Source organism: Caretta caretta, chromosome 3 (assembly GCF_965140235.1).
Source record: "Caretta caretta isolate rCarCar2 chromosome 3, rCarCar1.hap1, whole genome shotgun sequence".
Lineage (NCBI taxonomy): Eukaryota > Metazoa > Chordata > Testudines > Cheloniidae > Caretta > Caretta caretta.
In genome coordinates, this window is record NC_134208.1 from 160140205 (window position 1) to 160157109 (window position 16905).

The 16905-nt window shown below is 46.8% G+C and overlaps 1 protein-coding gene across 1 annotated transcript in view; it reads right to left on the bottom strand.

Moving 5' to 3' along the window:
- The window catches only part of DNAH14 (dynein axonemal heavy chain 14), a 485531-nt gene that overhangs the window by 411499 nt on the left and 57127 nt on the right, over nt 1–16905 (bottom strand). The window contains exons 9-10 of the mRNA XM_048843312.2: nt 10555–10617; nt 1502–1640 (exon numbers count right to left, since the gene is read on the bottom strand). Of these exons, the coding sequence (XP_048699269.2) occupies nt 1502–1640; nt 10555–10617 (202 nt within the window). The remainder of the gene's footprint in view (nt 1–1501; nt 1641–10554; nt 10618–16905) is intronic.

Consider the following 16905-nt stretch of genomic DNA (forward strand, 5'->3'; position numbering starts at 1 on the left):
TTGGGGGGCTGTCTGTAAGCGAGAACTGGCCTGTTCCCCGAGGTCTGTGAGAGTGAGGGATCATCCTTCAGGACAGGTCAACTACAGCCCCCAACTAAAACCTCTCCAGCGCATTAAGGATCTACAACCTATCCTGAAGGACAATCCGTCACTCTCACATACTAAAACACTTATCAGTGTCTCTGACCAGGCAACATTACATGAGAGGCATGTTTTAAAACCAAGAGATTTAGGAGCCCACATAGCTGCCTATCACCTAGTACCTAACTAAACATTAAACCTATCTTAAAATACTAGCTAACACTAAAATACTAACAAAGAACTTATCTAAAGCTATCTGACTAAAACAAAAACTGTTTACAACACCTAACTGCCCAAGTTTAAAACAGAGATACGGGACTGCTAAAACGTTCTGCCTCTAGCCTAAGGCCATTGTTGAAAGAACCGAGTGGCAGTTGGTCAACCCTGTCTCTTTATGCCTTTGGAGGTGGAACAGGAGGGAGCATTCCAGGACCATCCACAGACCAACAGGGGAACTGCTAGCAAGAAAAATGTTCCAAACTCTGGTGATAAGGGATGTGCAATATTACGAACGGAAGACATCTAGAAAACCACTCAGTGAAGAACTATTAGTTTAACAGGGATATTTTGTATAGAATGTAGGGGTCCATGGCAAAAGGAAAAGTAAGCTAAGAAGATTCCAGTGAACAAATAAAATATCATTGTGAAAATTGTATTTACAATGTATAAAATGTAGCTGTTTACAAATGTCAAATATAGAAAAAACTGTCTAAAACAATACTAGTTTCCTATTGCAATGAAAAAGAATACTTAATTTTTTTTTCAGATCACTGTGTTTCTTTATGGCAGATTCCATCAGTATTCACACAGTTTATTTTCTATATTGTGGTAGATGGCACCTGGAGGCCCCAATCAGGGCCCCACAATACACATGTAATGAAATAATCAGAACAACAGTGATAAAACCTACCTCTTACTTTGTACTTTTCATCCATAAATCTCAAAGTGCTTTACAAAAAAGAGGTTAGTATCATTATCCCCATTTTACAGATGAGATAACTGAAGTACAGATAAGGGAAGTGACATACCCAACGTCACCAGTGAGATAAATTTTAAGCTTTTTGGGACTTAGTACAAATGACTTCATGTCACAATAACATACTGCATTGTATTGTTGATACACTGTACAATTCACACACTTTAAACGATGCACATCAATTCTTAAACGGATACTTCAAATCAGTTGGCAAGCTGACACCCAATTCCCCATTCACTTGTTTTGTTGGAAATTAAAACTCTATAACCAGTCATGTGCTCACATTCCCCATGCCTGAAATGCCTTTGTTGCCCTTTTTCAGAATTATGCAAGAATATCTTAACGTATCTTTTTAACTTCTTCACTAATATTTACTGAAGTGTGATATATGGAGCCATTAATTTTTTCTGTATTTACACTTTAAAATATTGTTGCTTTGCTCACCTTTATCAAATAAATTGCATTATCTTCTGATCGTTTGCGGCTATTAATGCTACATGCATCTTCACACAGTCCTTGGATATAAAGCAAGCAGCTTAGAAATAATTCATCAGCCAAGAAAAGCTGGCTGTACATCATAGTTCTGGAAACAAGAAAAGCATCTCAGGGTGTAAAATGTATGCAAGTGCTTCTCTTTTTGTAACATTACAAGTTAAGCAGACACTACAGAAATATATTGTAACTGGAACTCCATGCTGTTTTCCCCCTATTAATTCTTTAATATTCTCAACCTGGAGACATTAACTGCACTCAAAAATGTTGTAATTTCTCTTTATGATACATATAATTCTTTTCCTATTATTGATTAAACTAAACATTGTTATTTCTGAACATAATATCCTAACATGTTAAAGGCAGTTATCCTCATAAAAGACTGATGCAAAGCCCTTTAAAATTCAGTGGAAAGAATCCCATTGATTCCAAAGGGCTTTGGATCAGGCCCTAAAGTTGTAGGAAACAATTTTTATAATCAATAACGACTGGAACAATTTGAACTTCTACAATATCTTCCATATTACATGAGGATCTCAAACCCCACTATGAGGGAAGAATGCCACCAAATGAAGCATCCTGATGTTCTTTGGAGGTTTCCTATCCAAGAACTAACATGGTCTAATTCATCAGAGGCCAAGAGCCTGCAAATACTTATACCCAAGAGTAACTTTATGCTGATGAATAATCAAAGCTCCTATCACAGTTGCAGACTTCCCCTCTACCCGGGGGGGTGTGTGCTCAAATCCCCTCCGCCCCCCGCCCAGGCCCTGCCCCCTCTCCACCCTGTCCCCGAAGCCCCCGGCCCTTCCTGCCCCTGCTCCGCCTCACCTCTTTCTGCCCCCACCCCTGAGCCTGCCCCATCCCCACTCCTCCCCCTCCCTCCCGGAGCCGACCTGCCATGCGAAAAGATGGTTACTTACCTCTCGTAACTGTTCTTCGAGATGTGCTGTTCCCGTCCATTACAACTAAGTGTGCGTGCGCCACGTGCACGGACGTCGGAAACTTTTTCCATTTGCAGCTTCCGTCGGGACGGCAGGGGTGTCCCCTAGCGTGGCACCCTTATGGCAGTGTATATAGTACCCTGCCAGCCCGACCCCCCTTCGGTTCCTTCTTGCCGTTGACTGAGACAGAGGGGAAGGGGGTGGTTATTGTAATGGACATGAACACCACATCTCGAAGAACAGTTACAAGAGGTAAGTAACCGTCTTTTCTTCTTCGAGTGGTTGATCACATCCATTCCAATTAGGTGACTTCCAAGCTTACCATTGGAGGAGGGTAGGAGTCATGGAACGATTGACTGAAGAACAGCTCTGCTGACCGCCGCATCATCTCTGACCTGTTGTTTAACAGCACAGGGGGCTGTAAACTTGTGCACTGAAGACCAGGTAGCCACTTTGCCTTTCTGGCTCAGGTCCCCATCCAAGAGATCTGCAGTCGAACATGCCTGTGCTCTAGTTGAATGAGCCATAATCACTAGGGCTGGGACCTTGGCCAGCTCGTAGCACGTGCAAATGCAGTCTATGATCCAGGACGATATGTGATGTGCAGAGACAGGAAGGCCCGTCATTCTATCAGCTCTGGCGATGAACAATTGGTTTGATTTGTGGAAAGGTTTAGTGCGCTCTATGTAGAACGCCAAAGCTCTTTGGACATCCAGTGTGTGCAGGCTGCGGTGTCTCAGGCTTGTGTGGGGTTTTGGAAAGAACACCAGCAAGCAAATGTCTTGACCCATGTGGAATTGGGAGACCATCTTGGGGAGAAATGTGGGGTGTGGTCTAAGCTGCACCTTGTCATTATGAAACACCATGTAAGGAGGTTCGGAGGTCAGAGCTCTCAGCTCAGACACCCTCCTTGCAGATGTAACAGCCACCAGGAACGCTGCCTTCCAAGAAAGGTAGAGGAGGGAACAAGTGGCCAGAGGCTCAAATGGTGGGCTCATGAATTTGGAGAGGACCAAATTCAGGTTCCAGGTTGGGACTGGCGGGCGAGAGTACAGGAACACCCTCTCCAGCCCTTTGAGAAATTGCCCCACGATGGAATTTGAAAACACCGAGTGCCCAGACTCCCCTGGATGGAAAGCTGAAATTGCCACCAGGTGCACTCTGACAGAGGAAAGGGACAGACCCTGTTGCTTAAGGTGTAGAAGGTAGTATAAAATAACCAGAATAGGAACCTGGAGCGGTTGAAGGAGCTTGGGTTCACACCAGCAGGAAAACCTTTTCCACTTCGCCAGGTAGATAGCCCGAGTGTAAGGTTTCCTACTACTGAGGAGAATCTGTCTCACTGAGTGAGAGCGCTGGCTCTCCATGGGATTTAGCCATGGAGTTTCCAAGCCATGAGATGTAGAGACTGCAGGTTCGGGTGGAGGAGGCACCCATGGTCCTGCAGGATCAGATCCAGGTAGAGGGACAGGACTATCGGGGCGCCTACAGACAGCTCTAGGAGGGTCGTGTACCAATGCTGCCTCGGCCAAGACGGGGCAATCATTATTACCATCGCCCTGTCCCTGAGAATTTTGAGGAGGACCCGGTGGATGAACGGGATAGGAGGGAAGGCATACTTTAGCCCCTTGCCCCATGGTATTAGGAACGTGTCAGCAATCGAGCCTGGACTGTGGTTTTGGAATGATCAGAACTGAGGGCACTGCCTGTTGCTCTTGTCAGCGAAGAGGTCTACTTGAGTATAACCCCACTTTTGGAAGACTGATTGTAAGATGTCCGATCTAATTGACCACTTGTGCTTGTGGTATGACCAGCTGAGGTGATCTGCCAGCTCGTTCCATACCCCTGCAAGGTAGGATGCTTCCAGCTGAATGGATCAAGCCATACAGAAGTCCCAGAAAAGAAGAGACTCACAGCAGAAAGGTAAGGAGAGGGCTCCACCTTGTTTATGTAGAACATGGCGGTGGTGTTGTCTGTCAAGACTGTCACGCTGTAACCTTGCAAACTGGCATGAAAAGTCTGGCAGGCCAGACAAACTGCCTTGAGCTCCTTCAGGTTGATCTGGAGAGGTATCTCGTCCCTCAACCACAAACCTTGTGTCCTCGGATCCCCTACATGTGCACCCCAGCCCAGATCTGATGCGTCTGTTACTAACATCAGAGAAGGTTGGGGCTTGGCGGAGGGAACCCCTGCACAGACCACTGGTTGGTCCAGGCACCAACGCAGGGATTCTAGTACCTGTCCCGGGATCATCACCACAAGGTCCAAGGGGTCTCGGTACGGACGGTAAGCCAGTGCGAGTCATGCTCCTATGGGCCTGAGTCTCAGTCGGGCATGCCTGACCACATACGTGCATGCTGCCATATGCCCTATTAGCTACAGGCAACACCTGACTGTTGTGATGGGATACTGAAGCATTGTTTTGACCATCTTCTCTATGGCTTGGAACCTGAGCTCTGGAAGGCTCACTTTTGCCTGTACCTAGTCTCAGACTGCCCCTATAAACTCTATTCTTTGGGTAGGTATGAGTGACGATTTGGGTACACAGTCTGTGAAACGTGTCCATGACCATTGTCACGTGGGACTGGACTTCATCCTTGGAACGACCTGTCAATAGCCAGTCGTCGAGGTATGGGTACACTCGAACTTGCCTTTTCCGGAGGAAGGCCACCACCACTGCCATGCATTTCATGAACACTCAGGGGGCTGTGGACAGGCCGAACAGGAGAACCATGACCTGGTAGTGATGTTGGTTTATGACAAACAGGAGGTAGCGATGGTGCACTAGATGTATGGCAATATGGAAGTAGGCGTCTTATGTTCCAATCTCCTGGATCTAGCTATGGAATGATAGTGCTTAGGGAGACCACATGGAACTGGAGTTTGACCATAAATTTGTTCAGTCCGCGAAGGTATAAAATGGGTCGAAGACCCCCCTTTGCCTTGGAGATGAGGAAATAACAGGAGTAAAACTCCTTTCCCCTTAGTTCTTGTGGAACCTCCTCCACCGCCCCTTTCTCGAGGAGCGAACGAACCTCCTGCATAAGGAGTTGCTTGTGAGAGGGGTCCCTAAAGAGGGATGGGGAAGGTGCGTGCGAGGGAAGGAAGGAGGAGAACTGAAGGGAGTATCCCACTTGTACCGTGAGTAGGACCCAGTGGTCCAATGTTGTATGGGACCACGCACGGTAGAAGTGGGATAGCTGGTTTAAAAACCAAGGGGATGGATCCGGGTACTGGGTTGGTACACTGTCCTCGAGCGCACCTTCAAAACCCTTGCTTGTTTCTGGGCTCGGGTATATTCTGGCCTTGGTTAGGCATGTTATTCTGCTGTCTCTGCCGGTTATTTCTGCTCCGCCTGCGATATGGCTCCTGTCTGGGGTGCAGTTGATACTGCCTCTGCTGTGGAGGATAAGGCCTGAAGGGCTTTCTCTGGGTTGCTGGCGTATGCATCCCTCGCGACTTCAGGGTGGCCCTAGAATCCTTAAGGCCGTGCAGCTCAAGAAAAGGCCCGAGCCCTCGAAGGGGAGGTCTTGGAGGGTGTTCTGGACCTCTGGAGGGAGGCCCGATGCCTGGAGCCACGCTGAGCATCACATGACTACTCCCAAGGCAATGGTTCTGGCCACAGAGTCAACTGGATCGAGGAAGGCTTGTAGCAAAGTCTTAGCCACTGCCTTTCCTTCCTCGATTAACGCAGCGAACTCAGAGTGTGAGTCCTGGGGCAGGCGACCCTTAAACTTGGACATGGCTGTCCAAGAGTTGAAGTTTTGTCTATTAAGGATCGCCTGCTGGTTGGCTATGCATAGTTGGAGGCCCCCGGCGAAGGAGACCTTACTACCAAAAGGTCCAAACGTTTGACCTCCTTGGCTTTTGGGGCTGAGGCTTGTTGGCCCTGTCGTTCCTTCTCATTGACTGCTGAAACAACTAGGGAACAGGGAGTTGGAGGCAGAACAGGAACTTGTAGCCCTTTGAAGGGATGAAGTGTTTCCTTTCTACCCCCCGGCTGTCGGTGTGATGTAGGCCGGGGTTTGCCATATAGTATTGTAATTTGTCTGTATAGTCTTTATGAGACGGAACGCAACCCTAGAGGGACACTCAGGAGCCAAGATGTCCACCATCGGATCCTCCTGCTTGACCGTTTCTTCCGCCTGGAGGCCCATATTGAGGGTGATCCTGTGGAGCAGCTCCTGGCGAGCTCTGTGGTCGATTGGTGGCGGTCCTGAGACTGATGTTCCCACCACAACCTTGTCTGGGGAAGAGGAGGAAGTGACTTGCTGCTGGTTTCCCTCATCTAGACCCTTCTGTGTGTCTCCATAGGCTTGGGACACTTCAGGGCCAGACTGAGCTGACACCTCTCAAGGTGTCACAGTGCTTGGCACCACCTCGGGCATTGGGCCTGGCATCACTGGTTGCTCTTCGGGGTCCGGGGATGGCCTGGAGAGAGCGGCCTCCCTTGTCATTGATGCATGTCTGTGTGGCGACCTGGAATGGCATCACATGGAGTGCCCAGACCTGGAGGCTCTGGAGATGGTGCCCTGCTGTTGATGGTAGGCCCATGGGGTCCAGAAGGGCCACTGACCCGGAGGAGGCCACTGTGGCTGCCATGCTGAGTGAGATTCTCTGCCGGCCACGGTCCGATGTCTGCTATAGCTGGAGCGACTGGAGTCAGCCTTGGAGCTGGAGGATGCCAACAGAGAAGACCAGGGCAGTGCTGAACAATGAGCGGCCGTAGGGTGCTGTGAGGTGCGGGCCAGGGAGCAGTGCCTGGCTGACCGGGACATCGAACATTACCAGGATTCTTGGGACCAGGACCAGTGCCTCTCACTCAGTGCCGATGAGGTTGTCGGTGATGAGCTCCAGTGATGGGAGACTGACGGCGTCGTGGACCAGCATGTTGTTGCCGTGGGTACTGCTGGTAGTTTCACCTCTGGTGCCGTAACCTTGCGCTAGGTCACGAGTGCCGGGGAGTAGCGGGACGCCAAGCTCGAACTGGAACAGTGCTGTGAGCAGTGCCGATACGGTCACCTTGAGAGGCGCACCACTGCTGGCTTCCCTCTAGACGGCACCTTCTTGGGTGGTGCCGGAGGCTTCTCCCTATATGGGATGGGATCTGGCGCTGACAGCTCAATGAGGTCTTTTGCTGCCTCGAAAGTGTCAAGCATAGAGAGGTGTTCCAGGACCTCCTCCAGACATTCTTCGGCACTAAAAACTGTGGGTACCAGTTCTTGGCTCGGGCCCACAATCTGTCTTTGCGGGCTGGAAGCTTCTTTAGGTGGCTTAGCGGCTCTTTGGGGAGAGTGCCCTCTTTCCCCTTTCTTGTGACGCTTATTCAGTGCCGGAGAGGCTGACCAGTGCCAAGGTTGGTTGTCCCATCTCGGTGCTGGCAATTTACAGTTCCTGGGCAGTGCCGGATTGCACACGGATGCCGGGGCACTTCACACTGAGGAAGCCGGTGCCGGTGCGTCTGGGGCTGGTGGTTGTAAGGCAGCCTTCATGAGCAACTGCTTAAGGCAAAAGTCGCTTTCTTTCTTAGTGCACAGCTTGAAGGCCTTGCAGATTTTGCAGCGCTCTGCCTGATGAGCCTCTCCTGGACACTGGAGATAGGTGTCGAGGGGGTTGCTGTGAGGCATAGACTTACGGCACGTAGCACAAGTTTTGAAACCCTGGGCTTTCAGCACGCCCCAAAGCTGGTGCTGGAACTAGCTTCCAGAAACCTGAATACAATGGTATTTAACTAACTGATAACTATCTAAGAACAACTCTAACTAGAAGACTGAAAGCTAAGGGATCACTCGTAAGCGAGAGAGAGAACATTCCAACGCCGCCACGGACGGTAAGAAGGAACTGAACGGGGGTTGGGCCAGCAGAGTACTATATACACCGCCATAAGAGCGCCACTCTAGGGGGCTCCCCTGCCGTCCCAACGGGACCTGCTAAGGGAAAAAGTTTCCGACGTTCATGCACGCGCCACGCGCGCACCTAATTGGAATGGATGTGATCACCTGAAGAAACATCTGTTTGTGGCAGGCAAGAGACACTGGGATGGAGGGGGAGGAGTGATCAGCAGGGCTGCCAGCGGGGGAGAGGCGCTGGGAGGCGGGCAGGAGAGGTGGGAGCTTGGCTGGCAGCGGGTGCTAAGCACCAGCTAATTCTTCCTTCATGGAGTCAGCGCCGATGTGGCCTTCAATGAGGCCTCCACTTCCTTCATCTGTTGAGTTTAGTGGAACTAATCACCAAAAAAAAGTTACTCAGATGCCTAAGTGTGTTGAGGAATAGGGGTTAGCTTGTGGGATGCGAGGTGATTGCAGTACTAAATGTCATGGTAATACAAATAATAAGTACAAGGTACTATGGTTGCAGGATACATTTTGAAAATACTTCATTTTTCAGTTATTCAAGAGTAAATTTGATTTTTTTAAAATAAAGATACAATTTTCCTATAGTTGGATAGTCTGACAGTGCCCCAAGATAATTATGACAAACTTTCCACACACAAAAGAAAACTGCATTTGGGCAAACTGCTGACAGTAAAATAGAAAATCACAACTGGTAAAATTTTCAGCTAGCTATTAGCATTGGAAAAGAGGGCCTTATAATGACAGTGCCTTCTTCACAGTATCTAATTAGCATAATTACTGTAAAAATGTTACCGCTATCTCTCTTTTACAGAAGTTAACAGATTATAAATGACACCATTATGTTCTCGCTTCCATAATCAATCAGCAAAATTTTGGAATTCTTATTCAGTTTTTAATCATGCATAACTCCTATTTACATAAATGAAAATGCCTGAATTTAAATACAGATTAAAAATTGAGTCATGACTTCCCAATGCCTTTCCCATTTAAGTATCTGAAAATAAGGTAAAGACAGACTATGTTAACTATAGTTAGATTGTGCTTAGTCACACATGAATGTGCAAAGGAAGGGACAGAGTACATGTAGCCTTCTCCCACTTCCACCCTGACACACACATAGGTGGCAAAGAGAGGGCTCTCCCTCGCCAAACTACTGAGCAGGAATCCAACTGCTGAATCCCCAGGTGTTTTAAGCCTCCAGAGTCTGAACAGAGCCCATGCACTGTCCCTATCTTCAGTCCTTTAAGCCAGTGGTTCCCAAACTTGTTCCGCCGCTTGTGCAGGGAAAGCCCCTGCCGGGGCCGGTTTGTTTACCTATGGCGTCTGAATGTTCGGCCGATCGCGGCTCCCACTGGCCGCAGTTCGCTGCTTCAGGCCAATGGGAGCTGCGCGAAGCGGCACAGGCCGAAGGACATATTGGCCACCGGTGGAAGCTGCGATCAGCCGAACCTGCAGATGCAGCAGGTAAACAAACCTGCCCGGCCCGGCAGGGGCTTTCCCTGCACAAACGGCGGAACAAGTTTGGAAACCACTGCTCTAAGCACATGCTCATGGTGCAGAGCTCTGACCATATGACCTACTGCCTAGCCTCTGGAACCAGTGCTGACTCCTCAGACTACCCCATTAGCTTAAACATACCTTTGACACTGCACTCCATATTCTTTGCAGTGATATTATGATATGATAATTTTAATGAGACTGAGAGGGGACATAACAGTTTTCAAGTACATAAAAGGTTGTTACAAGGAGGAGGGAGAAAAATTGTTCTTCTTAACCTCTGAGAATAGGACAAGAAGCAATGGACTTAAAATGCAGCAAGGGCGGTTTAGGTTGGACATTAGGAAAAACTTCCTAATTGTCAGAGTGATTAAGCACTGGAATAAATTGCCTAGGGAGGTTGTGGAATCTCCATCATTGGAGATTTTTAAGAGCAGGTTAGACAAACAACTGTCAGGAATGGTCTAGATAATACTTAGTCCTGCCATGAGTGCAGGGAACTAGACTAAATGTCCTCCTGAGGTCCTTTCAGTCCTATGATTCTGTGAGTCCTGACCCCTCGGGCACTTCTCTAGCTCTAGTTTACATAGTGAAGCATGGAGCCATAGAGAGGCAGTGTGATTTAGCTGTTAGAACATGGGACTATGTGTGAGGAGGCCTGAATTCTGTTCCCCCTTCTGCCACTGATTCAGATCATATAGCAACTTACTTGCTCTTGGTTATCTTAGCTCTTCGAACATTGATTTTCCAGGTGGAAAAATATGTCTTCATTCTAGAAACAAACAAATGGTAAATTCCTTACCTAATAATTTCCTTACTGATAGCAGCATCTCCCACAATTATGATATGTGTAGGGTATCCCCCTCCTGTGTGCAGTTTCTGGAAGCAGTTCAAAGCTGTAGCACAGCCTGGGATAGTCAGGCCCCTAATCTCTGGCCTGCTGCCAGATGATTAATTCAAAAACTGTATAAAAACTTGTAAGAATATGGTTAGTAAACACCAGCTAATAAACTATGTACAGTAGGCTGTGGCCTTCAAACATGAATATTGAAATTAAATTCAGTCCCTTGGCTAGGATGCCAACCAGGGAGGGTAAAAATTGTGGGAGAATGCTGCTAGCAGAAAGGAAATTATTAGGTAAGAAATTTACCATTCTTGATCTCAGCATTTCCCACAATTCTGATATATATGGGAAGTAGCAAGCAGTGAACCAAAGTAGGGAGGGATAAAAAACAACACAGAACAGAATGAGTTAGGAAGTTCCCCCTTTCCAACTTACTCACTCAAAATAGTAATGCTATTATTAGACTCACACCTGCACAACCGTCCTGCCAAAGCCTCTGCAGGGGACAGAAAGTTGATTTTAGTATTCTAATAAAGGTGTTAATATAGGACCATGTTGCTGCCCTGCAGACCTCTGCAGTGGAAACACAAGCTCTTTCCACCCACAAAGTCGCCATAGGTCCTTTAGACTAGAGCATGCCTGGATGACGTCTGGAAAAAAAGAGTACCTGTTGCCTTACATACCTGAACGATGCATAGCTTGATCCACCTAGCTAGCAAAAGTTTGGATACTTGGCACTTCATGTGAAATACAAATAAGAAGCCCAATCTTCTTGTTGATGCAGTAGGCTTGATATAGCTCGTTAGTGCTCCAACACCCAAAGTGTGCTAACAGCTTTTCTATTGGGTGCTGTGGCTTTGGACAGAATGAAAGGATGACAGTCTTCTGTGAAACATGGAAAGATGAATTCACCTTAGGCAAGAGTGATTCTGGGATTCTTCACACCAATCTGTCATCATGATACACACTGGGGGTCCTGCACAGATAAAGCTTTCAGTTCAAAAACTCACCTAGCAGACATGATGGCGACCAGAAAACAGGTTATAATGAATAGGTAAAATGGAGATATTGTAACAGTGGCTTAAAAAGATGTGTGATTGGTATCTCCCAACTGGGAAAAAATGGTCTAACTGAAGTTCTAGCCAATCTGACTACTCTGAGAAATATGAATACCTAAGGGGTCTCGGTCAAGGAACCAAGCAATCCTGCAAATAGAATATTATTTATAGCGGATACCTGGCAGACTATGGACCTATGGTGAAATTTCTGGTTTATTCTTTCCTAAAGAAAGTCAATGATGTAATATGTAGAACGTATACTTTAGATGTGGACATGTGGAAAGATGCTTGTCTGGCAAGGAAAGAGAACAGCCAGGTAAAATGCTGAGCCAGCAATCTGATCATGTAAACAACTGGGTCAGCTGATCAGGTAAACAACTGAGTTAGCAAACTAATCTTAGTGCTAAGGCAGAAAAGGTGTTTACGAAATATATAAGTGAATAACTTTGTAACAATTTATTTAAGGCAAGCTCATGAATGAGGGAGCATGCTTGCATTTAAACCTATGCTGTGCCCTGTTTCAATGGACTGATCACACACTGAAGCACCAAATAAATGACATACTTCTTCAGCTCAAGAGTCTGTCTGTGAACCCATGCATTCTGGGTAGCAGGAAAGAACCGATCAACACAGGATACCTGGGATACCAGGATCACTGGGATTCTTGCTGTGTTGACCCAATGAGTTAAACTTAATAAAATGGAAGACGGGGCTTTTAGCGTTGAGACTCATCCAGACAGTAGCGTTCCAATCACTTTGTAGGATAATCCTAGCATAGCTAAGCTTCCCTCTCAACAGCCAGGTTGACAGCAGGCGCCTGTCTGGGTCTGTATGGAAGAATGGACTTGGTCAATGTCGTCTAGTCTCACCGGTAGCTATACTGGTGGCTCCAATTTCAATTCAAACAGGTTGAAGAACCACGATCTCCTTAGCTAACAAGGAGTTAGCACCCTATTGCCTTTGCCTCGACTTATCTACAGGATCACCTTTCCTAGAAATGGAAAGAAGGGAAAGCATATGGCAGGCCTTGTAGCCATCTGTGCAAAAGAGCATCCATCACCAGAGATTTGGCATCTGCATCCCTGTGAGATACTTTGGCCACTTTGTGTTCTTATGATTGGCTAACAGGTTGACTGCCAGAAGACTGAGCTCTTGAAAAATCATACTGCAGACTTACTAATTCAATCACCATGTTGAGTTGCTGACTGTGCATCTCCTGAGCCAGTCTGCCATTTGATTAATTTCCCCTGGGGTTCCAGGTTCCTTGCATTTTTCTGTGCCCCAGATTCATTCCCCATCCCCTCAGGATAGCATCGATTATGAGTACCTGTGCATCTGGAAGATATAGGGAAGACCTTTGCAATGTTCTGTGAGACTGCCCACCATTTTAGAGAAATTAGCACCTGATTCAGAACCTTGCATGCATTATGCTGAAACGTTCCATATTTTCAGGAGAAAGGCCTGGAGGCACCTGACATGGTCCATGGAGTGACTCCTATACATGAAACCAGGCAGCCCATTAGTCGTAAACATTGAGCTATGGTCAGACTTGAACATTTTACCAACTGGAATCACGTTCTGTACCTTGTGAAATCTGTCTGGCAATAGATAGACCTTTGCCACAGAAGTCTATTTATATTCCCAGCTACTCTTGGTGTTTATCACAAATCCATATGCTTGAAGCAAATCCAAAGACCTGACTACGGCAATGTGTTCTGTTGCTTGGGTTGGAGTTCTGATGAAGGTGTCATCTAGGAAGGGATACAAGTGAGTGCCCTGGCACCTCAGTCTGGCTATTATTGTCATAAGCATCTTGTTAAAGAACCTGGGAGCTGACAAAAAAGTCAAAAGGAAGCATTTGGTACTGGTAGTTGGCAGTGATGTAAGCAAAACTCAGCAATCTGTAGTAGCATGGTTGAATGGGAATGTGGATATATACATCTGCAAGATCCACAGATCTATTTGTTGAGCTATTTGAGACGCAGGTTGGCTCTGACCTGCTGCCCCACACCCCAGCCCACGCTTCTGGACAATTAAGAAAAATGGAGTGTAGACCTAAGAATCTTTCTTCTGAGGGAACCCTTTCTATTGCTCCTATGTCCAGGAAATGTGAGAATTCATTAACACCAGTTTGCATTTGATGGGGTCATTCAAGAAGGGGGACTGGATGAAGAGATGGGTGGGGCCCTCCATTTGAGAGAGCAGCCACAACTCACTACCTTTCTTGTCTACTTGTCTCTGGTCGATAGAGACCTTTCTCCTGATAAGTGGGAAATTCTGCCTCCTACACTCAGGTCTGGGTGGAGGCACATTCATTTGTTTTCATAATGAGGTCTTAGAGGTGATGGATCCACCTCTAGATTTTCCACCCGATTCCCAGTTCCAGGATTTTCCCCGATAAACCTGTCTTCTTTCCTCTGGTACCTTTGCCAAGAGGATAGGCAACAGGAAAGGTTTTGTCTGTTGCTGGGTTTGTGGTCCCTCCTTAGAGTACTGAGTGTGGCAGAGAGGGTCTGTTCCAGTTTGGCAGCACTTTCTGTCATTATTTTATCTAGTTTTTCCCCCAAAAGAGAAGCGAGCCTGTGAATTTAGAGGATCACAGAATTTGTTTGCAGTGAGCATCAATTTCCTGGGGCAAAGCTAAATGAGATGTGTGCTAGAGGTGTCTGCTGACCTGGATGCCATGGACTCAGCTGAAAATCTCATTGCATCCATTGAGGCATCTGCCATAAAGGCTGTTGCCAGGAAAACGTCCTGAAGTGTAGACCAGAAGCCTCCATCCTTCCCAGTCTTAAGGATATCCAGCCAGGACACAGACTCCTGTGAAGAATGTAGCCACTTGGGATAATCTGAGGGTGTCTGACAAAGCCTCAAAGGTAGTTTCCACCTTTCTATCAGGTGGGATCTTTAGGAAAAAAATACACTCGAGATGAGATTACTGTGTCTTTTGCTAGAGATGCCACCTCAACATCAACCTTTGGTAGATCCATAATGGCATTTTTTTGGCTCTTCCAACTTGTAATATCCAAGTAAATTCCTGCTTATGCTTTTTCCCCTATTAGCAGTTTCCCACTTCTCTCTGATACATCCTTGAAGGATGGTTACAGCAGGATTGCAGTCTCAGGCGAGAATTTAGAAAGCAGGTATTTGCTTTCAGGCTTATCCTCTAATGCCTATTCAGGCTGGATCTGGATTGTGGATGCAACCTTTTTGTACATAGGTTTAAACTTTTGGGGGGTAGGGAGGGGGAGTTTGTTGCATTTTTTTCCATGTGTGCTCAGTGCCTGAATCTGAGAGCTCCCCTTCCTCAGTAGAAGAGGTGATGTCTGTGTAAGACAAATATCTCTTTGGGTTTTTTTTTGCCTGGTTATTTTCCTTCTTGCTCTTCTTGGATTTTTTTGCCCTTTAGGTTGGCTTTCTAGGTATTTCTGCCTGGCTAAAGCCAGGACATGGTCTTTATTCAGAACCTTGAGCCCTCTGGGTATGTCTCCCTCAATGTCCTCCCCTTTGTAGTCCCACTCCGCCTGCCTGGAACATGGGGTATTATCACTGAAATTTCCCTGATTCAAGCTGGGGAGAAGGGAAGTAGAGTATGAACGCTGCTTCTCACCCCAGAGAATTTAAGACCTACTTTAGGGCTAGGGATGGAGGACAGGATTTTTAACTTGCGATCCTATTCTGTCCCAGGATATACCCTCCTGGATTGTGAGTCTCTCTCCTTGGAATCTCTCCCCACTCTGCTCTGGGTCTCCAGATGAGGCTTTTCTGGGTTGGAGTTGCAGCTTCTTTGGCCGGGGGGGGGGGGGTGGATGAATGAAAGGTAGAAAAGTTTTGCAAGTCTCTCAGACTGCCCAGAGTTCCAGAAGCCAGATGTGCATTGTGGTCTCTTGGAACACCCAAATGTCCTGAGCTGATGGTCCATGAGCACTCACCAGCCTGTCAGGGAAGAATCTACAATTATTTACTTGTTGGGTACAGGTGATAGGAAAAGAACATGCACACAAACTTGTTCAGGATCTTTCCATCAAGTTAGTGAGGTCCTCAACATGATACAGGTTGTTACTATGGTATTCATGTTGTATTTGCTTAGTACAGACACTGTTCAGGGCCAAATCTGCAGGTAACAGAGCTGGAGTCTGACGAACAGTGCAACAGAGGTGCATGATGCCAAGTAGTCCAGAAGAAAAAGACAAATCCAGATTGACATTTGAGGGTTGCACGTAACCTGGCCTATCAGGTTGCATGTAACGTGAAATCTTTCCATCGGAAGATAAGCCTGAACCCTGACTGAGTCTAAAGTTGCTCCTATGAAATCTACAGTTTGCATCGGGAACAGGACAGACTTTTCCAAACTCTCACAGACTGTTAGGGATGAAAGATGCTGAAGCAGAGATGAGGTTGATGCAAGCACTTCTAGACATATCCTGCCAATGAGAAGCCAATCATCTAAGTACGGGAAGACACTGAAGCTGCTTCATCTGAACTATGGTATTACTACTAGAAACTCTTTGGCGAAGATGCTTGGTGTGATTGGTATACTGAATGGAAGCACCTTGAATTGATAGCGCTCAGGACCCACCACAAAGCTAAGGAATCTTTTGTGCAGGGGTGATTATGCACATGAAAGTACACATCTTTCATACTGAGAGCTGTGACCCATGTATTCTTTCACAGGAAAGGTATTATCAATGCCAGTGTAACCAAACGGAATTATAATTGGGGGGTAGGGGAAATCAAGAATGGGCCTCCACCCTCCCTTCTCTTTGGGAACCAGGAAATATTTCAAATAGAACCTTTCTCTTTGATGTTGACGAAGTACCCCTCTATCGCTCCCCATTGGAGGGGAGAGATTCTACCTCTTGGCAGAGGGGCTCCTTATGAAAATGATCCCTGACGACGAGAGACAGAAGGGGTTTTCTGAGGGGATACAGAGAGAAACTGGATGATGTAGCTAGCTGGAATGGATGATATCTAGCACCCACATGTCCATTGTTATTGCACTCCAGTTGTGGGAAAAGAGTGACAGGAAGATTCCGTGGAGACAGCAACAACAGTGGTTCACAACTCCAGAGCTTCTGGTCAAAAATATCTTTTTTGCCAGGAGGTGAGGTTGGGTTGATGTGGTTGACTTGGAAGGTACAGGGTATCATGGATTTTG